General features: G+C 40.4%; 2 protein-coding genes and 1 long non-coding RNA gene across 12 annotated transcripts in view; 2 read left to right on the plus strand and 1 right to left on the minus strand.

Annotated features, from left to right (window-relative positions):
• Positions 1 to 1,135: 1,135 nt before the first annotated feature.
• Positions 1,136 to 23,564, plus strand: unm_hu7912 (un-named hu7912). 2 transcript variants are annotated; one of them, XR_004656674.1, is made up of 3 exons: positions 1,136 to 1,387; positions 5,147 to 8,544; positions 23,551 to 23,564. XR_004656674.1 is itself a non-coding variant. In XM_034871997.1 (2 exons), exon 2 carries the CDS (start codon positions 5,199 to 5,201, stop codon positions 8,409 to 8,411), a length of 3,213 nt encoding a protein of 1,070 aa, XP_034727888.1. In that variant the 5' UTR covers positions 1,136 to 1,387; positions 5,147 to 5,198; the 3' UTR covers positions 8,412 to 9,506. The 2 variants fall into 2 exon arrangements, 1 of the variants encoding a protein (XP_034727888.1); XM_034871997.1 differs by lacking the exon at positions 23,551 to 23,564 and having other exon boundaries at positions 5,147 to 9,506.
• Positions 4,555 to 11,322, minus strand: LOC117944896. The gene is made up of 3 exons (XR_004656682.1): positions 11,307 to 11,322; positions 7,790 to 7,798; positions 4,555 to 4,646 (listed from the first exon to the last, which is right to left on the minus strand). It is a non-coding gene; the product is annotated as an uncharacterized LOC117944896 (long non-coding RNA).
• Positions 12,201 to 26,093, plus strand: part of gapvd1 (GTPase activating protein and VPS9 domains 1) — a 43,107-nt gene continuing 29,214 nt past the window's right edge. For 8 of the 9 annotated variants that reach the window (XM_034871978.1, XM_034871983.1, XM_034871980.1 and 5 more), the window contains exons 1-4: positions 12,201 to 12,383; positions 21,907 to 22,125; positions 22,819 to 23,086; positions 23,596 to 24,168. In XM_034871978.1, coding sequence (XP_034727869.1) covers positions 21,941 to 22,125; positions 22,819 to 23,086; positions 23,596 to 24,168 — 1,026 coding nt within the window. In that variant the 5' untranslated portion in view covers positions 12,201 to 12,383; positions 21,907 to 21,940. The remainder of the gene's footprint in view (positions 12,384 to 21,906; positions 22,126 to 22,818; positions 23,087 to 23,595; positions 24,169 to 26,093) is intronic. The other variant, XM_034871979.1, reaches the window with a different exon arrangement.

Below are 26,093 nucleotides of genomic sequence, written 5' to 3' on the forward strand. Positions count from 1 at the left end.
ACGATCTTCAGCCCAATCAGCAGAGTTTGTCCGTAGTGATTTCTATCTGCGGTGAGAGTGCTTCAGTCAGCAGTTTTCCAGCGGCAGTCACATGCTCCCTGCTGGGGCTCACAGCCAGCTGTCCCTGTCATCAATTCAGACAATGCAGAAGGCTGTGGCGAGGTGAGACTTCTGGAGCAGATGTGTGTGGCACAGGGCCGGCGATGGGGGAAGCACAATGCAACTGCTTTTTAATCTTGCAAGATTGCAAACAACAGAGACATTGTGTTTTTAAGGTGTCAATCTGGATGTAGTAAGTCTGAAGAGTTGTTCTCTAGACCCCAGGCCATTATCAGAAGAGCAACTCTAGGCCTAAATCAAAATTTGATAAACCGGTTAATCACAATAAGAGCAACTAGCGTATTTGGTGTTTTTCATGGTCATACATGACAGGCGTATGAATGCCTTTAGGTTTTGGGCTGTTGGTAGAATAAAACAAGGCAATAGAAGATGTGATTTTAGAATAAATATTGGAAATAATAACAGCCCTTTTCACAATTGTCTGCCCTTCAATAGACCTTACGATTTATTGATTAATAAAGAAAAGAAGTGGATAAGGAAAATTCTAAGTTACATGACTACACCCTGCTTACATCACAGTAAAGCCCTGGAAAAGTATAGTATACTGGCCCAAGACTGTATTTCTCACACCATGTGTAATGCATGATTTGCAACCATTCATGTATTATAAGACCTTGTGTGCAACAGTGTTGAGGAAGACCAGAGTAACCAGTCAAGTGTAGGAGAGGCCCAATTGATTTTTTAATCCGTCTGCAAACTTTCTAAAAATGTAAATGCCAGAATGGCTTTGCCTCGTGATGAAGCTGATTGCAAAGCACCTCACACTGCATGAAGACCAAAACAACCGGGGGCAAAACCGGAAATCCCCATGCAGTTGTCCTTCTAGGGCTCCATGTTTCAAAAAGAACGGTGAGACCGCATTGCCGACACTGAACACCCGCCCCATCCTCCTCCAACACCCCCGACCCCTCCTCCTTCGCTCCTCATAAAAACACGCACAGCCACGCCTCCAGAGGCACGCGCACAAGCGCAGGCTCAGACACACCTCCTTCTTCCTCTCCATCTCGCTCTCTCTCACACACACACACACACGCACACGCACACACACACGCACACACACACACACACACACACACAAACACACACACGCAAGAGAGCATCGCCGGGTGAAGTAGACAACATGTAAAGGCAGCGGGAAAGACAAGTGCTCGGCTCCGGCAGGCTCGCGGCAGGTGCGGTAGGATACGGCTGAAGCTGCTCGGTCTCGCGGAGGACAGGCCGCCTCTTCACCCTGTCCACCGCATCCCAACTACTCTCTGGCGAGACGGTAAGGCCCTTTGTAAGCTCGTCAAATCTTTCATTTCCAAACTTGGCCGAAGTCATTTCCCCCCCTTTTCCGGTGGGCTCTGTCCTGGTTAGAACCCGCTTCTAATGATGCCATTCCGGGCTCAAAGGCGTTAGGTCGGCCAGCTCCGGAGGATGGAGGGCCGATATTGTGCCGCAGCACCAAAATAAAAAGGGGGGCCGAAGTGCGTTACAGTATTTGAGATTTGAGAACGGTAAGGCTGAATGCGCCTTGCCGTGGCCCCTTCGGGAGGTTCCAGGCGGATCTACATGACATTTGTTATTGTCTGGAAAAGCCTGCAAATATGCAGAATAGGCCTAATTAACAGTCGAAGTTATTGTTACAAACTGGCAAGCAAATGAATAAAATCCCAAATAATATGAAACAAGCAGAATAACCTCCTATAACAAAATATAGCACAGAAATACAGCCCGGTGGCTCTATAAGTTGCCTAAGCTATTATCAATATAATTGGTGCTTCCTCTGATCAAATCGCACTTGATTTTGCCCACTCAGACGATATTAAAGCAATATACAATGTTGGCAGTGCTCTTTTTTTCCAGACTGAAATTGTGCCCTGGTGTGCAACTCCAGGAGTGTTTCATGGTTTCTTGGCTGAGTACTGTAGCCATGGAGACAGTATGTGGCATGTGGTTTTATACCAAGAAAGTGTAGTCCATCTATTCCAGAATAGCCTCAGACAATGAGGAAGCAGAGGGAAGAATGCATGCCTTTAGTTAGTCTAAGCTTCTTGTTTTGTAGTCTAATTTAAACAAAAAGTGCTATTTTGTATTAACTTCATGCTAGATCATTAACACATTAGCACATACACAAGAAACACATTTCAACAGATACTTAGAAGTGTTTCAGCAGTGGTCAGTAGTGATGTTATAGTGGCCTATTGTAGACCCACACTATGAATTCTAGTATTTTATTAATCTCTTGTGGCCATTTATAAAGTGAATTGTATAAACTCCTATTGAGGCTTGTACAGCAGCTTTGCCAGCACCGTATCCTTGCACACCCATTCATATCTCATTTAACAACACAATTTGATACTACAGAATTGGGAGCTATTCTCATATCCACTGATGTATTAAAGTTGGGTAGCTGTTTGAGCCAGATAGATTGTGCAAGTGAACTCACTGAATGTTCACTCTTCAGATCCTGCACCCTTTTGGGCCTATTTTTAATGCTGTGTAATAAAAGGAAGTCTCATTAAGGCCGTTTCCATTCTGCTGACACCTCACCTCATTTTATTTAGAGTATATGAAGATTGAAAATAAGATGGACTTTTTTTCCTATTTAATGACATGTAGTTTTAAGTTCCATATGCAGCCCATCTTTGTTTACTTATTCTTCACTGATAAGATATTAATAATGAATTTATTATTGCTATATTGGCACAGCTGACACAAAAATAAGTCCCAGATAGTAAGACAATCAACCGTCAATTAGACATTAGTGATCATTAGTCCCAACAGTGATAGAACAGCTGATAATAGTACAGTGTGGAACCTGTCTGCAACAGCAGACTTTTGGGAAATAATATTATATTCAGAATATAAAGGTGTCCTGCCACACGCATGACTTTGTGGTAATGTCTGAAGTTCTCTGGAGGGCCTCTGTAAAGGACTCTGTAACATTGTTTGTGAAAAAAATGCCATGGTTACCTTGTTTTAAGCCACACTAGCGTGGTGTAGAAAGCCTGCAGGAAGACATATCCATTTGTGCCAGTTCTCAATCAAATTCAACAAGCTAAGCTGCTTGACTCTGATTGGCTAACAGCTAGCCAATGGCAATCAGTATCCTTTAGCCAGCGGAAGTGGGCAAGCTCATGAATAGTAATGAGGTCGGGCAACATGACATCAGACTGACCAGCTTTTTTGTAATTAGCCTAATTTCTCCACTTATTTCTTTTCAGTGGCTAGAGCGGACAGAGGAGGTAGATGTTAATTTTCAAATCCACAGCATAAAACAAACACATATGGACCTAATATATTTTTAAAAAATGCAAGTAAAAACAGTTTTGTGTGGCAGGACACCTTTAAAAGGTGTGGACATTTGCTCCCAATCTACAATGCATTGGCTGGAACACTATAACAGGAATACAAAAGTATTACCTATACTGCAAGTAATTGGACAAATTAATATGATAATTATAAGGAAAAGCTGATACTGCATAACAATCCTAAACTTAGGTAATCCATCTTGCCAAAGAATTATGTGATGTGGTATCAATTTGCTATGTGTTTACCCACTTAAGTAAATCTTTTTAAATTAAATAAATAATCCTTATATGCAACTGCAGCTGCAGTGTTTTCTTTTTATTAAGAGCAGGAAAATACACACACAGGTATCTTCTAATATGTCTTTGAAACAATAAATTGAAAAAGGAAGAAAGGGACCAAGCAAAGCAGTGAGTAATGTGTTGGTTTGCCTGTAGCGCTTGGTCATGTGTGAAAGGATGGGGTATTTAGGTGTGTTGTGGAGGCGTGGCAGGGAGATGGTTGGTCGATCTTCTCTCATCATGAAGAACAGATGGTAACTCAGGGTTAGCTCGTGGGTTGGTGCCAACGAGGAAGCCCATGTGTGTGTGTGTGTGTGTGTGTGACATATAAATCCATTTTTGAAACGGAATCATTTTGTTGACAAAAATATTCGAAAGGCCTTAAGAAAATATTGTGGATATTCAGGCAGAGACTGGTTCCGCAGTTGTCGATATATTATTTAATCATAAGATGTGAATAAATCAAACATTAGAAAACAGAAATGCTTTATTGCACTGGATTTAAAAACAATTAAAAACAAGGATGGCCACTTACTGAAACTCAAACTAGCTTTTTATTGTAAATTTGTTTACATTGTGAGGTCTCTAATATGTAACTGTAAACCAAAACACGCTGCCGTAATACCATTTGTCATAGACTATGGTATATTTTCATCAGAAATAGTTTAAAATATCTTTGATATTATTGTCTACAACCTTGTTTAATTGTGAACAAGTTAAAAAAATCAATACCCGCAGTTTGGTATTATATCATGCAAGTTATGTTTTGCATTTTCTTTTAATAAAGACACCTTCTAGTTAGCAATGTACAATAATATATGTATATATGTATTTATACCCTTTTTTAGCAAAAAGTGTCCAGTTAAATTAAAGGTGCTCTAAGCGATGTCACGTGTTCCTTGGGCTACAACATGTTTTGTCACATATAGCAAACATCTCACTATCCCCTACCTGCCTGTCCCCAGAACACACTGTAAAAAAACACAGTGTCTGCAGACAGCCCAGGCTCCACAAACGGCAACAAAAACAAACTGCACCAACCTGCACCACGAACCATAACAAACTGCGTTCTACCTGTAACCTGACGAGTTGAGTTGGTTGAGTCATAAATGTGCATTTTGGAAGTAGCCTGCATGATAATCCTTTTGCGTTGATGGCTCAACCAACTTTTTCTTGCCGGTTATAGGCTGGAACACTGTTTGTTATGGTGTTCAAGGGACAGGCAGCTAGTTGTTTACAGATTCACTTACATCTTATTCAGCTTTGTAGATGCTTTTAAATAAAAAAACGTGTTAAGAAGATTTTAAAATGTGCATAGAGATTTGATTTACAGACAAACATTAACTGATCCTACAACTGCTGTAAACTACTTACTGTCTTTTACCTTACATCTGTACATACAAATTGCATTGATGTGTATTTGTTTTTTTTCTCCCTCTTTGTTTCCACAGGCTGTGTTGATCTTGAATCACACTGAATGGAGAGCATCGAAGGCTCATTAGGATGACACGAACGCATCCCCCTGATATACTGGCGTCGACTCTATTTCGGGACTTCACTCTAAATCCCATCCCCGACCCCTCCATTTCGCTCCACTCCTTCCGGCAATGTGACTGGAAAATGATTGACAAACCAGAAATCATCAACAAAAGACATTGCCGTAGCTTTGACTTTATTGAGTCCCTGGACGACCCGCGGTCCCTCTCTTCGTCAATGGAGTACCCTTACAAGAGGGCAGAGCATCAGACATTAAACAAAGATCTAATGTGGAATGGGCTGGATCAACCGGGGCACCTTCGCTTTTCCTCTCCCGATCTGTTCAACACCAGGCTGTTCCAGCAGCACACCACCCAGGACAAAACCAGCCATCTTACATGGTCAGACTCTAAAAAGAGAACACGATCTAGAAGTGCTCCAAGAATTAAATCCACCCTCACTCCTGTGCCCATCTCCGTGTCTCCTCCAGGAGCTCGGAAGGGGAGGGATGCGCCTCAGGTTGCGTCAGCTACCTTGAGGACTTCTGAAACAAACCGAGAACCCTACTCCTCCTCAAACAGGGCTTTTTTGAATGAGGTTCATCCTATCAAACTGCAGCCTCAGTCTCCCCTCTATGTTTCCGACTGTTTCAACGAGGATAAACAGGATAAACCAGCCCTTACCCCACATGTCAGGTGCCGTGTGGACATTAAACCAGATGCTGCTGTACTACAGCACACATCTCGGCAGATTCCCAATGTACGGCCTGAGCATCTTTGGCAGAGATACTCCCAGGCCAGTAGCAGTAGAGGTTTGTATGTACCTCGACAGATTGCCTCCTCACCAACGCCCACTCCGAGCGAATGCTACAGTGGAGATTTTAGACAAGGATATCACTATACCACCAGCATGTCTCCAATCTCCTACCAGCATCTAGATGTGCACAGAATGCCGTCACCGACAGCACCATATCTGAGTCAGGAACAAAGAGCTTACTCAAATCCTAACATACCAACCAAGTTTTTCTATACAGAGGACCCTGTTCGGTATCCAGTCCATCCCTATCCTAGAGCGTACTTTCAGGACGACCGGTCCAGTCTGACCAGCCATGGTAGTACAATGACTAGTCAGTATGATCCAAGGACTCGATGGGTGCACACACTACCTGTCAGGTCGTATTACACTGAAAACCTTTCCAACAGAGAACCAGGACACTCTGTATATAGTAGGCCTTACTCCACCAGCGAGGCAGGATCATACTTTTCTCAAAGCCCACTGTCTAGATCTTTCTATGGAGAGGATAGCCGGTTCAATCCATACCATATGAGTAACCCAAAGTTGTTTTATTCCAAACCATGCTCTCCTGAGGAGCAGTACTTTCCACCAAGACCATACTATACGGAGGGTCGTCGACGGCCTCGAATGTCGCAGGCCTTTTCAGATGACTGGTATCGCTCAAGTATATCTGGTTACTCTAACCAGTCCTCCCAGCACACACCACTGAGAGTAAAGCAAGACCCCAGTATACCCCCGTGGTTTACTAAAAGCTGTGTGGAGACAAGTAGACTAGGTGCAGAGGTCAGAAACCACTCCAAGTCTTGGGACAATATTCTATATCCACGGCAGGACAGAGAGCAATCTGTGCCTCGTGGACGGAGCTATGAGAACCTGTTTCAGCAAGCAAAGCAAGCAGCATCATCTGAAGTTACATCTCAACCTGTTATACTTAACCTGTCGAGTTCACCAAGGCGCTACGCCGCCCTTTCACTCTCTGAAAGCTCGTTAGAGAGGGGCTCAAGCAATCCGTGGAGGAATACCAAGAGTGGGCACTGGTTTGTAACTCCTGAGATCACCATAACAGATAATGACATATGTGCAGGCAACAGAAAGCAGCGCGACGTGCAATCTGTCAGCTGGGATACGTTGGATGAGGAAAAGACGCCCTCTCCCAGAGTAATGCATCACAAGCAGCCACAAAATACACCGGGCATAAGCAAAGAGAGGAAACATAACAACTTCTCCCTCCAGCAGAGTCTCGAGCAACTGGATGAGCTCTTAGCTGATTTGGTTATTGATTACAAACCACCCACTAGCAGAAAGTCAAGCATAGACATTTTAGACCAGCTGAAACAACTCATTACCGAAGATGACGACAAAGACAGAGGATCTTCTGGACTTGAAAATGTAGGATGTCTGAACTCACAGCTTCCATCCTCTAAATCCAGCCCAGACACAATCAAAGACCCTGACAGTGGGTTTGATGCTTTACAGAGGAGTGCAGAAGAATGTTCTCCCGACCATAGCACTGATGACGACGACACTATGGTGTGCTCTAACAAGAAGTGCAACCGGATTGAGAGTATGTTCAACGCCTGCTTGTACTTCAAATCATGCCACAGTTGCTATACGTTCTACTGCTCACGAAACTGTCGCAGGGATGACTGGGAGATCCATAAAGACACCTGTCTGTACGGCCGCGTGAACAGTGTGTGTCGACACACTCTAAAGTTCTGCAGAGAGAATTCCGAGATCCACAAAGCCTTCTCTCGCGTTGCTAAAGCTGGCTTCCTCTCCAGAGGGAGAGGCGTTCTCTTTCTTGGTTTTGCTAATCCGGAGACAGCTGACAACTTTCTCCAAGTTGGGCTGGAGAGCCTCCTCATGTCTCCCACATACCTATCTCTCAGAGAGCTGGATGGCTTCAGGGACAACCTCGGTGAATACTGCAACGAACTACAGCACGCAGGTAACGAGTACGACCCCAATGAATGTTTCCTTCTGAATGTATCCGTGGCTGTCGGTGAACTAGTGCCTAACAGACCTTCGCCCAGGGTCCAAGCACCAACAGTTCGAAAATATGCAAAGGTATCCTTGGCCTCCTCAAGCCCTGACAAAAAGGTACTCAGGAAGGATAGCGAAATGGAAACCCTCATCCTCACTCCGCCTCCAGGCACTCCGGACATTGACAAGGAGGGGGAGGAGGGAAGGAAAGCCAGAGAGGTTTGCTTCGTCAATATCCAGCGTGAGCTCAGGACCAGGGGAGTCTTCCTACGTCACGAGTACCCCAGAATCTATAATCAGCTGTGTGAGTTTGTGGAGAGCAACAAAGGGTTCACCCCAACTACAATTTACCCACTAGATAAGAGAACAGGGAAACAGTTCATGTGCATGATCATGGCTGCGTCCGAGCCAAGGACACTGGACTGGGTGGGTACCCCTCATCTCTTGGATGATATAATATAGTACAGCACTAAATGATAACGATGTCAGCAACACTTTATGTACATACTGTAAATACATGGCGTGGTTTAGCAAATTGAGGAAATGATGTGTGTATACTGTATGTGACCAATCCCTCCTTCTCTTATTTCTCTCTGTCACCACACACTCGTACACACATACACACACACACACACACACACACACACACACACACACACACACACACACACACACACACTCCTAAAGGTTGCCCTATGTTGTTTTTTGGGCTTGTTTTGATCATGTTGCACTCAGAAGAGTTATTAGCCTGCATGTTGACAAGGCACACGTTATCCAGGTGTTTATGATGTGAACATGTATGACCTGTGCAGGTTCTGCAGACAATGTATGAAGCACACAATATTTATGAAGTACACACATCTCATTGCCACCCGATAATAGCACAGCCAGGTGTTATATTGTAACATTCATCCATTTTTGATTTCACCAACAAATGTTATATCAGAGATTTATATTATACCAGTGGTTGTAATATTACAACTGTTTATTAGTACTTTATTTCCTTAGTATATTGAAGTTGTGTGGGTACTTTTTATTATTATTATTGTCATATTAATTATTGTTTGATGGACAAAGAAATTAAACAATTTAAACAACAATTAAACCACATATTTGTTTCCCACTTAATTAAGTTCATTTTACATTTTTTAGTTGGAACTTATTTAATTATGTGATAAGACTTGATGTCACTCTTGTGTAAATTGCTTTGTTTGAAAGTGGCCTTCAGTGGAAAAATAAAGAAGCATTTGACACAAAGCAATGTATAGGTTTATCTATTTCTAAAGGCTTGACAGCTCTTGACTAAGGTTGTTTGAACTACCATTGTAAAAGAACAATTATTTTGCTCAATGCGTGTTATTTATATTTAGGTATTTTAATATAGATATTGCTTATATTTCAATTTATTATATTAATGAAGTACCATTTGATGCTTAGAAATGTAAGAGGTAAATATATATATTGAATATTAGATCATTTAAGCATCATGACCTAAGACCTTATCATAACTAATACCACAGTATGTTCTTAAACAATATGCAATAAAAGAGTAACCTTTAAATCTGTATTGTAAAATCCTATTTTATTAATATTGAATAATTCCCTGGAGCCAAGAGCTGTAAAGACTTTGTTTGCACTAAAACATAAATTATGAAATGAGAATGATGTGATGCTATGTCTGCTAGCTTCCATGGCTATTATTGACTAATCTGAGCTAGCTCTTTTACTTGATTTTATATATATATATATATATATATATATATATATATATATATATATATATATATATATATATATATATATATATATATATATATATATATATATATATATATATATATATATATATATATATATATATAGTGTGTATATATATATATATATATATATATATGTGGTGTGTATATATATATATATATATATATATATATATATATATATATATATATATATATATATATCTTTGTGCAAGACCTTCCTCAACTTTCTATTTTGTGATGTTTATGACCCATATATGAATATGTAATAAATGGAATTTAACAAGTGACTTGGTGGCTTTGCGTTTCTCTTCCACACTACTCCTTATTAGGCATTTACAGGGTACAATTAGACCGTAAATAGAGTTGGTGGAATATGGATCAACATGTAGGCATCATCCGCGGTGTCCCATTCACTCTTCAGCTAGTAAACTTAAGATTTATTACCTTGTTTTATGACACAAACACCGGTAGTATCTACAAGAAAAAAAAACTTAAAAAGGTAGAAATGGATTATGTACATCACATAAGAATAAAAACCTAAAAAGATCTATTTAGCTTTGCATTAAGTGCAAAACTACAACAAAACACCAAATTCTGGTTGGTTGTAATCTAACAAATTGAGTGTAATTATTTTGTGCTCCTCTTTTGATGCATCTGGATATATTTATATTGACAGTCTGTCAGCGTTAATACAAGAGTTTATTACATAATTACAATTATATTATTTTCTTAGGGTAACCTCATGCATGGTCATCATCTTTTGAAGTAAATACAGGTTTAAGCGGCAAATAAGGTTTCCACAAACAACATTTAAATCTACATGAATAAGTTCCCTCTGATGAAGACTCACTATGGACAAACATTAGTTGCTGCTTCAAATTGGCTGATGCTGGCAGATTCCCTTATACTTCCTTTCTGTGTTTTTTATTTATTCATTTTACTATAAATGTGTTACAACATGTCCAATATGTGTTATTGCAACAAGTTGCTTGCTCAAGGATTGTCCTGCAATCATTGTTTTATGTTAATAGACCACCACCTAGTGGTAGAATGCATGTATTACTTAAAATGACTGTACCCACGATTATGTCCACAATCTTTGTTTTTGTATTACATAGTAATATTACAGTGCTGTCAGGGGATGAAATCCACGTTGATGTTTTGCTTTCGTGCCTTTTAGGTTTAGATACTTAAAGTGCACCTCAGTCAGATATGTTTTGTTCGATTGAAAAAGCTTATGTTGACAGTGTTAACGTTTGTCTTTTCATTAAATTTCACCTGCAAATGACAGTAAATTGAAATGATTTATCTGACTGTAAATTATAAATTCATAGGGTTTTTCTCAGACAGTTGGATTCAAATGCATAATAAATAGTTATGCTGAAGCATTAAATGATAGGTTCACAATTGTTCAAATTGGTTTTAAAACAAGAAGTCCACATGGACATGTGTTAATCTGAACCTAATATGGGGTTTTATCAGACTGAGTTTGTTAATTCAAGTCGACATATTCCAAAGTTACAGTGTGTTTAGTTTAATATCCCTCTCTCCCTCCCCAGACAGTTTCCTTGATGAGCTGCGGTGGAGGGATGGTAACTTAGATCGAATTTTAAATAAAAAAGATAGAGACTAAAAAGTTAAAATTTTAGAAGATACCCACTTGATCTTCTATCGAATTTGTTTTGCATTCATCAACCACTGAGGATCTTGTCCGCCATCACTTGTGTTGGATGAGCGTAAGGAAGGAATCTCTTTACAATCAATATGATGTGGTTGCAGGATTACATCTAAGCCAATTTCAATGTTCAAAAGGACACATGAAAAAATGTGAACCTATACTTCACCCAGCTTAAAATGTGTCCTGTAATCCTGTAATGATCTCATATATGCTCTCTGCATCAGCTAAATCCAGCAGAGTACAGTAACAGAGGGGCCATATATTGAGCCATCATTATTTATAAAGACAATCAAAAAGGCATTTTAATTGGGACTCTATCGCACACAAAAATAAAAACCTAAAATGCAGGAATAGAGAAGTGTTATAGATAGCTAGGCCTACAAAATGAGGTTATTTGTGTGACAGCGGATCCAGACAGATAATACACAGGTATTTGCAGTATTTGAAATCCCAGTATTTCTCACTAAAATCTCACTGAGTAGCCTAGACTAACATTTTGGAGAGAATATGAATAAACATTGCTATACAACCATGAAGACAAAAATTAAATAGTTGTTATTTCAACTAGTGTGCACACTAATCTGCTTTAAATCCAAGGCAACAGTTAGCAGAAAAACCTGAATTGAGGATATTTTAACTGATGTGAAAATGTTTTTACGATCCAGTAAGACAGGACATACAGCGTGAAACAGAAATTCACAAAAGATGGGGTTATAAGTGTATATATTTGTGATTTAAAACTGCTTTGTCAGAAACTGCACCAAACTATAACAACGTGATGTGTACACGGAGGCCTGTGTTAGTGGAAAAGCTTTGCGCATGCGGGCTGCGCATGTCTCCTCGTGATGACAGCAAGTGACAGCACTGTTCGCTTCTGCAGTAGCCAGCAGTGTAAGACGGCCAACCGCGAACTAACAACTACTCTGATTCGAGAAATCTCATGATCGTCTTTGTTTGGAGAAATAGTGAACGAATAGTACACCTTAATTACAGTAGGTAAGTAGCTCAATTTATGTTAGCACGTTCTGTTAACCACATTTGGTCAACCAGAAGCTTGCAGCCTAAAGCTAGGCTAACGTAGCTAACTAGCTTATGGCTAGCTTGCCCTGCTTGACTAGCAAACGTTAGCCGAGTTTAACTCGGTTAACGTTAGCAGCCTACTGCTAGAGTTAGCCAGCTCACCAGTTTGCTCCCTGTGCCCCTTCTCGAATTAGCTAGCTAGTGCAAATACTTGCCCGTCCTCACTGGTAACGTTACCAATGTAGCTAACATTAGCTAAACCTGGCTGTCTCGGGTTGTGTCAGTTTCCTTCACACAGCATTTAGCTGAGCTAACGATTGATACGTGGTTTATATGATTTGTTTTTTAGATTGATGACTGTTATCTAAGCCAAGGTTACTTTAGCAAGCGGTAAGACTCATTAACTTAACCTATCCCATGTCGATTTGTTGGCTAAATCTCAGTTGGCTAGCTAGTAACGCTACCCCATCAAATCAAGGGCACCATAAACTTGTATCTTAACGTTAGCACATGAACGTGTTTTAGCTTTTAGTGCCAAATTTGCCCACACCCACCCATTAAGCCTGTGAAAAGGTTGTTTTGCTAAAGTTGCAGCCTAATAGCATAACCAACCGCACCGTGTTTATAACGTTGAGGCTTGTAAAACTGTGGGAAATAGCGTCAGCCAATTAATATCATTAATGTTTAACGACGGAATATTACGGTTAACTCTTTGTATCATAGAGGTCATTCTCTCCTCTTTTTGTCCAATATTACTGAAGCAATTAGTCATAGATTTGAATTAGTCAAGTCTCTTTATTAGTTAAAATACCAAACATTTGCTGGTTACCACTTCAGATGTGAGTTTTTGCCTTTTTTCTATCATCTATCTATCATTTTATATGATCCAATTATTTTGTGTTTTATACTCCTTACCACACAAGACTAGTTAATCTAAGACCAGAAGGCTCAGTGAACTTGTGGCTTAGATTAAAAAATTATCTAAAATAGTAATTAATTACAACTCAAATATACAGTCAATACCTCCCTCTTTGACAATACCTGGTGTCATAGTATACCCTTTCCTGAATTAGCCTAACTCTGTATCCACTCAACCCAAATATCACATTTTAGCTTCAGAAGTCCGTTTCAGTTGCTCACTTTGTTGTGTGATCTAAGTCTTATGAGCACCGATTGAGGCTCAGTCAACACAAATTTCTTCAGCTTTAGTGAAGACTACAGATTGCGTAGACCTGCGATCGGCCTACTATATGGTTTGAGAGTAGAATGACCTAAGTTCAAGTGTGACCGAGTGATCCCACGCTTGTTGCATTGTAACTGGATGTATGATCATTCCTAGGCTCATTCATTACTTAGAAGGAGTTTTATCTTTACTTGGCAGGATGTGCGCTACTGAAAGTTCTGCGGTAAACTGAAAAAAACATTTCAGTTGATGCAGATCACAATATTAATGTTCTTTAATGCACTGCAACAGCCCTGTCTGTCTCCTTTTCTCTAGAGGTGTTAACCTGATGCTTGGGTTATACGTGTTACATGTGTTACAATCTGCGGTCACAGAAGGAGATGACCAGAATTGTGAGTTGGGATTGGACTGCAGAATTGTTGTTCTGTGTGTGTATCTGTGTTTGTGCTGTTTGCTTCACTTTGGCAGACTGCTGCTGTACATTTTAAGGATTTAGGTTGGGTTAGAATGCGTGTGTTCGAGTATTCATAACTTCCTTGAAGCCATTTCACTTAGTAATGTAGATTGAATATCTTGGGCAACAAGACATTGTTTGACCCACCTTCAGGGTGTCGTTCAGAGGACCTGAGAACTAGGCTGGCGTTGCACCTCTGGCCCAGTTGAGAAGGTCTATCCTGACTGAGACCAAGGCTGTGTTACACGTAGATTGTTATTTTGACAAACTGAGACATTTCCCTTCGTTTGTGCCCTTGGTTTAGAGGCAAACGGTGAATTTGCCTCTGAAAACGAGTCTTTCTAAAAACTCTGTCCAGAGAGAAGATCTCTGAAATCTACTTTTGCATGTGAATTGAGACAAATGCAGCTTTAGGCAGTCGATAAAGTTGGAGAAAGAGAGAGGAAGTGATTCGTTGCTGTTGTTGACATTTTCGAGATTCTTATTGGCTAACATGTGCTTGAGCTTCTCGTTACACTGCTACCTACAGGTTAAGAATGCTCTTGACGGCATAAAATATATATATATATATATATATATATATATATATATATATACACACACACACACACACACGGGTACGTGTAAATTAACCCTTTTCTGAAAAGTGACAGCTGTGCACAATGTTATCTTTGAAACCGGAGAGGTTGAAATGTCCGTTTATGAAAATAACCGGCTTTTAAACTTTTAAAGATTCACTCTGGTGCACATCATCAACTGGCAAAGTCAAAAATGTCTTTCTAGTAGGAAGTTGCCCTCAAGACCCCAGAAAGTGACAGCAACTGTGGTAAACCGAGTTAAGTTTCATGATACCCGAGTCAACAGGACAAGTCGTAACATTTAACTTGACAGACAGCACATGACAGACGCCTGGGAAAACAGTGATCCACGTTAATGATAAATACTGTTTATCTATAAAACCTCCATGTGAGATCCTGTGGTTAACTCCACATCCAAGCTGATCACAAAGACAAACATCGGAGATTATTTATGAATTCCAGCTTAAACACTGCTTTCTCAAATGAATATGGAGGTGGAGCCACATGGAACAGGGTCTTAACTACCCCTCATACTGTATTTGGTGTAGAAACATGGATTCAGGAAGACGGCCCCTGAATTGGGACACGTTTTATACCGTGTTTTATCTTCTGCCTCCACGACAGCTTGTTGTTTCAGAGGGGGTGGACTAGACATAGACCGGTTATCGGCTCATTTTTTGGCAGTTTGCAGATTATCTGTATCAGCATTTTATTTGCCTGATAACCGATAAAGTTTTGTCTCCGCTGTGGCTCTGTGTCCCCCTGCTTCGACTTCACTCACCACTGAGTCTCACTAAATGTCCCACCCACAGAACTATATGACTCTCGTTTACTGTGTATTATGTTGAAAGTTTCTAATTAATACATCGGTTTTATTAAAAACTAATAATTTGCATCAGCCTCGAAAAACCAGTATCGGGCCTACAGTGGACATTTTCACATATTTCGTTGGGGCAGTATTATCGTCAAGGTTAGAGAAGTTAACGTTGTGGCAAGAAGGTTGCTCCTTTGAACCCCACATATGCTGGGTAAATCTGTGTGGGAGCAGTGAGCGTAAATGACCCCCCCCCAACTAACCAACTCTAAGAATCAGACCAAATACTCATTGAGGTTCCGTACCAAGTAGGGTTGTTGGAAGAACTACCGAAAGTCGCATATGAATCGTATGTATATGAATAGTAAAAAAAAAATCTGTAATATTCAAATCCTGAAATTACTATTCAAATATGACTTTTTTTGAAAATATGTTGGCTAACGTTTGCTAATCTCCCTCTTCTCGACTTGGCCGACACGTATGTGTCACTCATGTCACGTTTTATGAACAATAAGTTAGCGGGAATGAGAAACACATGACATTGGGCGGTGTAAGCGAGTAACGTTAGTACAACATCACGGCTACGCCTGGAAATCAGAAAAAGGACGGCAAATAGTTTTAACATGACTTTAAAATCGACATCCATTGTGCCAAAGTGCTTACATTAACTTTTTCTTGTTTACTAACTGTGTCGGGAGTCAAAGTGACGTGAGCGTAGCTGGGAGCTTCACGGAGACAGCTTAAGTTTATGTTAGCTACCCTACAGCATAACCTTCCAATAGCTGTATTCTCAGTAACATTACAATCTGCAAGAAAAGGGTTGCTTATAAATCACTATAAATAGTAGTGACTGCTAGGGTTGGGCGATCTCCCCTAAATTGGCAGGTGACGATGTTTACAGTAAAACATCGTGATGGACGATGAAATTGTTGTGCTGTGTCCAAGCCGAAGCGCAGAGCATGACCTTACCGCATGCTGTTATGGTGAGGAGAAAAAAAGTAGTTTCCTCTTAAAGGGCTTTATCTAGCACCCTGCGCAGCACGGCGCAAAGCTCAACGCAAGTGTCTTCGTTAGTTTTAGACCGACGGAGTTATCAGTTTCTTGTCCAGCGCCAGCGGGGGGCGTGTTATCACGATGGAGGCTCTCCATCACGATGGATAAGGACATCGTTATTACAAAAAAAATAACAGATGAAATTTGAATGGTATTATAGTCTAAGATTGACAGCTCTAGTACCCAGACCGGATGGTGGGAAAGGTCTCTCTTAAACCTCATGCACTTATTGTACAGTATCTGCCTGCTGAGAATTGTAAGAATTTACCTGAAAGGGAAGTGTGAAGAGGATGTTGGTTCAGATACATGAATTCCTCTTTGTAGGAAGTGAAATCCTATGAATATCTATAAAAAGCACTTTGTTCCATTGGTTGTTCCGTGCGGGTGTGTGTAGAAAGAGTGGGCTGTGTTCCAAACACCTTTACTCTGGTGCAGCTGTGATATATTTACTTCATAAAGTAGTGTTCTGTGCTTTGCATTTAAAAAAAGAAATAATAACCTAATGTGGTTGCGTTTTTAATCACTTGTCTTTGCCCTGCCCCTGCTGTATTATGCCACCCTGTTGTGATAGTGCTTCTGTTGATATTAAGGTTGTACGGTTGGTCGTCTTGTTATTATTTATTCAGTGTGGCTGTCCTGCCACAACTACGATCACTCTCACACAACTCAGAAACTTGCAGATTATGCTTTCCTTCAAACTGGTTTCTCTTCTGCTTTAGAGTTCCTCAGTGCTCTCCATGACTGACTCACCAGGTGGCTTTACGCAGTGGACTGTATTGGAGCCGGCGGGCACAGGAGCCCATGACAAATGGCAGCTTACCTCTCTGCTAGCCACTTAATAGCCTTGTTGTTTTTTCACTTCCTTCCAAGAATGTGAGGAATGTGCTTATTCAAGAACATGAGTCTATGCGTGGAATTGCACCCTGAGTGTACTCATCAGCCACTTACCTGTCAGTGAATTCCTCTAAAAAAAGATGTAGAATAGAAACCTGAAAGAAAAATGTTCCTTTCATATTTGCCTTTAAGATATCCAGATCTGTTAATCTAGAAAGTCCAAATTGTAGGCCTAGATCAGGTAACGATAATTTAAAGCCCCACCAAGTGGTTGGTTTTAGTGTGTACGGCAACTACTTTTAATAATCATTGATTAATCGTCTGTGGTGGTAGGATAGACATAATAATTTGATGTTTTTGGACTGTTGGTCGGACCAAAAAAGCTTTAGTTTGAAGATCATCAGCTCTGGGAGATTGTCATTGACATCTTTCACAAATTTCTGACATTTTGTAGACTTAAGTTGATTTATTAAGAAAAACTAATTGGCACATTATCTGATAATGAAAATAATCATTAGTTGCTGCGCCAATTTAAACTAAACAGATGTTGTCACCACTCATTTCATACCATCATAACATTTAAAGCAGCACTACACGTTTTCAGATTGGGCCAAAACTTCTACACTTTATAAGTGTCATACATTTAATAAATGGTTTATAACCATGGTTGGAAATTAAAGCTGTGGTGGGCAATTTATTTTTTAGCATTGTCTGTCAAGAAATCCATAATTTAGATAATAATCTAAATTGTAATTTAAGTGGTCTGAGGTAAAATAAGACGTCTGCACCTCCCCTTGGCTCTGTTTTCAGGCTTTACAAAATCTAGCTCATGATGCGAGACTTTGTCCAATCACAGACGGAGAGCGTGTCCTCTCAGGGGCGGGAAAAATAATTGATTCTTAGATGCATCACAGTTATCTCTACAACAATTCAATGCTCAATTCTCATAAGTTAATAATCAATTAAAAAAAAAAAGTGCTCTTCTTGATTTTTATTTAAAAGTAACTGTCTCCAGGCGTGTAAAAATCAAGAAACAGAGTGACTGAAAGAGGATTGGATAATGGACAACAACTTAGAGTTTTTAGGCAGGAGTGCAGAAAACAAACACAAAAATGGAAAAAAAACAATTTTTATATATATATATATATATATATATATATATATATATATATATATATATATATATATATATATATATATATATATATATATATATATATATATATATTTACAAATGATCAAATAAGACATACTGTACATAAAATAATTTGGAAAAGACATAAAGGTTGTTCATCTACATCTGATCACAACATGTTTAATGTCCTAAGAAGCCAATTGTCCCCCTTTGAAACATGACAGAGCCTCTGACATGGAAGATTACTGTGAGAGAAGGTGACTTTCAAAGCAAGTTTAAAGTTTAAGCATGGAATGACTACAAATTAAAAACCTCAGTAGAGAAAACATTTCGTGAGTATTTGTGTTTGACAAATACTGCATATGTCAAAATCTAAAAAAATTCTGATTTATATGTGCATTTATTTTTTTATCACCTATGGAAATGTACGTAAAAATGTTGCACCGAGAGACGCTGCTAATTAGTTTAGAATTGAATCGCTGACCTCTCAGAATCGTGAGTTGCCCAGAGATTCCCACCCCTAGTTCCTATTGGCTGATTTGCTCTTGCACATCCTGTGCGACAGAGAGTGGAGAGGGAGAGCTGCAGGAGGAGGTCTCACTCATCTTCAAATTCTGCCATTTATTTTTGCTTTCTACCCACTGCAAGCTTTAATTTCTTGGTCGTTTCCCAGCAACAATTTCCCAGCAGGTCAATAGGCTTTTTTTGGGCTGGTGAGTGAAGCAAATCCAGCAACCACTTGCATATTTCACCAGCATTGGCATTAGCATCTAGTGGCTGGTGCTAATTTTCAACCCTGTTTATAAAACTATAATGTAGAACTTTGTTAGCAGCTATAATGACAGGTTTACGTTTATTAATGTACAGTATTTATTAGCAATTTATAACCTCCTATGAAGCCTTATTTTATACTATTCAAACTGCGATTCACACTCAGTAAGTGTCATATCTGTACACCTGGCTCCACTTATTGGGGCCCGCAGGATGATTTATAGTTGGCGACAAATACATCAACAAACATATATATATATATAACATATTATATCCGCTTGCAACTACACTATAGTGTATTATAAACATTATTGTATTTTATCATATCATATCAGTATTTATTGTGCGTTTTTAATAACGTTTTACCACATTTTTTTTTAATCTGCACCCTTTATATTAACCATGTGTTTTTGTTTTATTATGATAAACATGTATTACATGTGTTTCTATAAATGCTAAACGGACATAACAAGCAAACCAAAAAATGTAATTTCTAATGTGAAAAGATGAAGCCAACGATTTGAATGTGTCGATCTGTTATAAGCAAATGTTTGATATTGTTTTACTGATAAATGACTGAAGGATTAATCCCTCATGAGATTGTCTGTCTGTTGTTTTTGTGTTGATGGACTGCAGCACCCGGGCAGGTGGCCATCATGTTTCTCACATGATATGGAGCAGCTGTGCCTTCTGGAGAAATGTATTTTGTCTACCCCGAACACACAAATAACATACTGAATGTTTTTTTTTTGTATTAGAGGCTCATTTAACTAAAATGGGTTTTTATCACAGTAATTGGAGACCAGTAATCACTATTTATTCTTGGTTTGCCAAGGGAGTTCAATGCTAAGCCTATCATTATGCGTTTAAATCTGCATAACCAATCTGTTTTGTCAGACACATCAACTCCAACGTTGTGGTTGTCTGTTTACGAACAATGACGGTGCCTTGCAGTCTTTCCCACTCTGAGGCAGTTTTCTCCAGTCTAGTCTCATTCTCCTCTCAGAGCCGTAACGCCACAGTTAAAGCCGTGTTTGCTATGTTTTGCAGCCTGCCACAAAGCGTCATTGTGGCAGGATTCACCAAGAAATAATTCAGATTTTATGCACTCAGCTTGGTTTGTATGTTTTGGCTGTGTGAATCTGGAAAAGGAAGAGTGATTTGCATATTCTGCTGTGCAGGGTCTCCTGAAGCTTGTGAAACGCATGCTTTTTTTGTTGTCGCTGGGACAGCGTTTCAAGCACATGGAATGCAAATGAGCCCTTCCCTTGTCTGACACGAGCATCATGCGTGAGCGAGCGTTCAGCCAGACCTTTTTTTAGCTGGGAATTGATATCACGATTCTCTAATTGTAATGTTTATTACACAATTGAACCCTGACAAAACAAAACAAAATGGCAGTACCAAACAGAATTTTTGGGCTCCTATAGCACATTAGGCATCACCACAAGCCTGTAAACATAATAACATAACCTAACACATGCAATTGTTAGCTAACGTTACCAGGAAACTTAACTTACCCTTTTGTGTTGGCAAACAATAGTCATGTCGAGCCATAGTCAAGGCTCAGCACCCAAGCGCCAGCAATAAGGCACCACCTTAGCCAAATTATTTTTACTAAATTAAACTAAATTACTTCTCATTCTCAGATCGAAAGAGCGTAGTTGGTCCCCAGTAGACTTCTTTAGCAAGTTTTGTCTTTAAGCCTTTTGAAATGTATTTTTTTATCTTTAGCTTTTCCAATGTTTTAAACACAGATGTGGTAATAATAAGGGTCCAAAAAGATGTGAAACGAAATGTTTTTGTTGTTGTTGAAAGATGTGACTTTTTTTTTTCCTCTTTGATTGATGTGCCTGCGAAAAAAGAAAAAAAAACCTCCCACTTCACTGTATTAAAGCTTAACGGGGTATACCAGCGATTTAATAATTCCACTTCCATAACGGGATTTAAGGAAACGGATTAAAAAAAGGCTGGTCAAATTTGAAGTAGCAGATAAAGTACAATAATGTTTACATCACAGTGTCTCAATGATGTCCTGTTTTGTCTCACCAGTATTCCAAAACCCCCAAAATATTGAGAGAGAGAGAGAGAGAGAGAGAGAGAGAGAGAGAGAGAGAGAGAGAGAGAGAGAGAGAGAGAGAGAGAGAGAGAGAGAGAGAGAGAGAGAGAGAGAGAGAGAGAGAGAGAGAGAGAGAGAGAGAGAGAGAGAGAGAGAGAGAGAGAGAGAGAGAGAGAGAGAGAGAGAGAGAGAGAGAGAGACTGTTGTAACTGGAGAAGCTGGAACCAGAGATAGTTTAGTCTTCTTTTCTTTGATAGACGACCATAATCAATTATCAAAATTGTTGTAATCACATTTTTTAGGATCGCCTTATAAATGAATTGACTAATTGTTTAAATTTAACATAGGCTTTTTGGAAATTTGTAGCCTCGATGCCAGAGCTGCGATAACCCTAATTACATCATCCAGGGTTATTTTCTCCTACTTGACAAAGCATCTCCAGAACAACATTAGTGCAATCCATGACAAGTACACTGATCTTTAACACAGCTGCCTTGACAAATATTTTCTTGCTTATTTGACTTTGGCTCAACACTTGGTTCAAGGTTATTTTCCATTTCCACACTTTGACCTTACTCTGGCCTGTTTCCGTCCCATCGTGTCCCTCCTGTGCTCCAGTCACTGACCTCTCTGCCTGTGTGAGCTGGGGAAGATGGTGAAGCCAGACATCCACACTCTGGCCCACCACCTGAAGCAGGAGCGGCTGTACGTGGCATCAGAGAAGCAGCTGATCCAGAGGCTCAACAGTGACGTGCTGAAGACAGCCGAGAGGCTGTACCGGGCCGCATGGATCGCCAAGCAGCAGAGGATCAACCTCGATCGTCTTATTCTCACCAGGTCAGACCTACCGTCACAATCCACTCTGGCCTTTTAAAAAGGAATATTTCAACCTTTTTGCGAAATGGGGTTAGGGAATATGCTTTCTTTTCAGAAGTGAGAAGATTGATTTTAATGTCATGTCTGTGCATGATGTACAGAGCTGGAGCCAGCATGTGGTTAGCCTTGCTGAGCATAAGTCAGGGGGCTAAGTCTACAGCAGCCTGGCTCTCTCCAAGGTTAGCAAATGTGTCCCTCACAAGCAGTCACCTCCTATAAAAAAGAAAGAAAAAAGTATGTAACACCATTTCCCTGATGAAGGTCTCTTACTGAAACATGGACAGTTTTTATATATATATATAGAAACTGGCCAAATATATATATATATATATATATATATATATATATATATATATATATATATATATATATATATATATATATATATATATATAATTTTTTTTTTTTTCTCTCGCTCTCACAAGTTAGACAATATGTGGGCGTTTCTTTGTAACTTTTGATCTACTTGTCCCCCTCTGACACACCTGTCTCACGCTATAGATGTGCAAAGTATTTTTCTTTTCTAACAAATTTGTCTGTGAAACGCATTGGTTTATTCTGTACAAGCAGTAATGCTTGTACTCGCTTGTCTAAAGGTGAACACGTCAGTCAGACGTTGGATTTTTACTAATGAAAACAAACTCTGTTGTACAGTGCGGAGGCCTCTCCGGCAGAATGCTGCCAACATGCCAAAATGCTGGAAGACACACAGTTTGTCGATGGCTACAAGACTCTGGGCTTCCAGGAGACGATCTACGGCGAGTTCTTGGCCAGGTTATGGGAGAACCCCAGACTGGTGGCTTCCTGTCTGGTGGCAGGAGAGAGGCTGAACCAGGAGAACACCCAGGCGGTCACACATACAGTCTTTACCGCACTTTATGGCAACTGTATTATGCAGGAGGATGAAAGCTACCTTCTACAGGTCAGTGGTCTCACCTGTCTCCAGTGTTAAGAACAGTGGTGGAATGTAACAAGTATTAATAATCAAGTAGTGTACTTAAGTACGAATTTATAGATACAAGTACTTTACTTGAGTCTTTTCTTTTCATGCCAGTTTCTACTTCAGCTTTATATACTAGTTACTTTACATTTCATTAGTTTTGCACTTAAAACACATGTAGTTCATAGTTTCCGGTTTGTAAAATGTGAGGATTTAACTCTAACCCTTGCATTGAGTTCTTTTACTTTTAATACTTTAAGTAATTTTGCTGATGATACTTACATGCTTTTACTTAGGTAACATTTTCAATGCAGGACTTTCACTTGTAATCACTTTCACTTTCAGAGTATTTTTTTTTTCAGTGTGGTATTTAATAAATTTACTTTAGTAAAGGATCAGAAGGCTTCTTCCACCACTGTTGGCACATTTGCAAAATAATTGAATAGCCTCTTTTTTCTCTTGGTGCAACTTTCTGTCTTATCAACTCCCAGGTGCTTCGATACCTGGTGGAGTTTGAGCTGAAGGAGAGTGACAACCCTCGGCGCCTACTGCGACGGGGAACCTGCGCCTTCAGCATCCTTTTCAAGCTTTTCACCGAGGGCCTGTACTCGGCCAAGCTCTTTCTCACCGCCACCCTCCACGAACCCATTATGCAGCTGCTGGTGGAAGACGAAGACCACCTGGAGACGGACCCTGCCAAGGTGACGGAGCGCCTCACTCCGGCCCAGCAGGAACGCTTCGGAGAGAAGGGCTCCGAGGGCTACAAGCAAAGGGTGCAGGCCGCAGTGGAGGCCAACGAAGCCAAGCTGGTCGCTCTGGTCAACAAGTTTATCGGCTACCTGAAGCAGAACACCTACTGCTTTCCCCACAGCCTGCGCTGGATTGTGTCGCAGATGTACAAGACTTTGTCGTGTGTGGAGCGTCTCGAGGTGGGCGAGGTGCGCACCATGTGTACAGACCTGCTGCTCACCTGCTTCATCTGCCCAGCCATAGTCAACCCCGAGCAGTACGGTATCATTTCAGACGCACCCATCAACGAAGTAGCCCGCTTCAATCTAATGCAGGTTGGTGGCACAGCGTGCATTCTGTTTACACATCATACGTGTGGGAACCACTCTGCAGTAGGGCTGGGTACCCAACTTTGATATTTTTAGGCATTGACCGAATTGCCTCCATAGTATCGGTTATCAAAAACGTTACAGGTCAAAGTGTCACACAGGGAAAGAGTGTGTGTGTGTGTGTGTGTGTGTGTGTGTGTGTGTGTGTGTGTGTGTGTGTGTGTGTGTGTGTGTGTGTGTGTGTGTGTGTGTGTGTGTGTGTGTGTGTGTGTGTGTGTGTGTGTGTGTGTGTGTGTGTGTGTGTGTGTGTGTGTGTGTGTGTGTGTGTGTGTGTGTGTGTGTGTGTGTGTGTGTGTGTGTGTGTGTGTGTGTGTGTGTTTTGAGAGGCTTGACTACAGTTTGTGTCACAGACAGTACAGGCCGAAAGTTTGGACACGTCTTCTCATTCAGTGCGTTTCCTTGATTATCATGACTATTTACATTGTAGATTATCACTGAAGGCATCAAAACTATGAATGAACACATGTGGAATTATGTACTTAACAAAAAAGTGTGAAATAACTGAAAACATGTCTTAAATTCTAGTTTCTTCAAAGTAGCCACCCTTTGCTCTGATTACTGCGTTGCACACTCTTGGCATTCTCTCGATAAGCTTCAAGAGGTAGTCACCTGAAATGGTTTCCGAACAGTCTTGAAGGAGTTCCGGGAGATGCCCAGCACTTGTTGGCCCTTTTTTCTTCACTCTGCGGTCCAACTTTACCCAAACCATCTTGATTGGGTTCAGGTCCGGTGACTGGAGGCGCAGCACTCTATCACTCTCCTTCTTTGTCAAATAGCCCTTACACAGCCTGGAGGTGTGTTTGGGGTCATTGTCCTGTTGAAAAATAAATGATGGTCCATCTAAATGCAAACCGGATGGGATGTCTCATGTTGCTGAAGGTTGCTGTGGTAGCCATGCGGGTTAAGTATGCCTTTAAGCTTGAATAAGTCCTCAACTGTACAACAGCAAAGCAACCCCCCACCATCACACCACCTCCTCCATGCTTCACGGTGGGAACCACGTAGAATCCATCCAATCACCTTTTCTCCATCGCACAGAGAGAAAGCGGTTGGAGCCAAAGATCTCAAACTTGGACTCATCAGACCAAAGCCCAGATTTCCACTGGTCTAATGTCCATTATTATCTTTTCTGCTTGTTGTCTCTCCTTAGCAGTGGTTTCCTAGCTGCTGTTTGACCAGGAAGGCCTGATTCGCACAGTCTCCACTTAACAGTTGGTCTAGAGATGTGTCTGCTGCTAGAACTCTGTGCGGTATTAATCTGGTCTCTAATCTGAGCTGCTCTTAACTTGCGATTTCTGAGGCTGGTGACTCAGATGAATTTATCCTCAGCAGCAGAGGTGACTCTTGGTCTTCCTTTCCTGGGGCGGTCCTCATGTGAGCCAGTTTCGTGGTAGCGCTTGATGGTTTTTGCAACTGCACTTGGGGACACATTCAAAGTTTTCACAATTTTCTGGACTGTTTCTCTTTACTTAGCTGATTGATTCTTGCCATAATATGATTTCTAACAGTTGTCCAATAGGGCTGTCGGCTGTGTGTCAACCTGACTTCTGCACAACACAACTGATGGTCCCAACTCCATTAATAAGGCAAGAAATTCCACTAATTAACCCTGACAAGGCCCACTTGTGAAGTGAAAACCATTTCAGGTGACAATCTCATGAAGCTTATTGAGAGAACACCAAGGGTTTGCAGCACTATCAAAAAAAACCAAGGGTGGCTCCTGTAAAGAAACTAGAAAATAGACGTGTTTTCAGTTATTTCACACTTTTTTGTGTACATACAAGTACATAATTCCACATGTGTTCATTCATAGTTTTGATGCCTTCAGTGATAATCTACAATGTAAATAGTCATGAAAATGAAGGAAACAC

Source organism: Etheostoma cragini, chromosome 5 (genome assembly GCF_013103735.1).
Source record: "Etheostoma cragini isolate CJK2018 chromosome 5, CSU_Ecrag_1.0, whole genome shotgun sequence".
Lineage (NCBI taxonomy): Eukaryota > Metazoa > Chordata > Actinopteri > Perciformes > Percidae > Etheostoma > Etheostoma cragini.

What these genes read in the sequence shown, in the direction of transcription:
- unm_hu7912 (XM_034871997.1), top strand. Translation starts at nt 5,199, where the DNA reads ATGACACGAACGCATCCCCCTGATATACTGGCGTCGACTCTATTTCGG.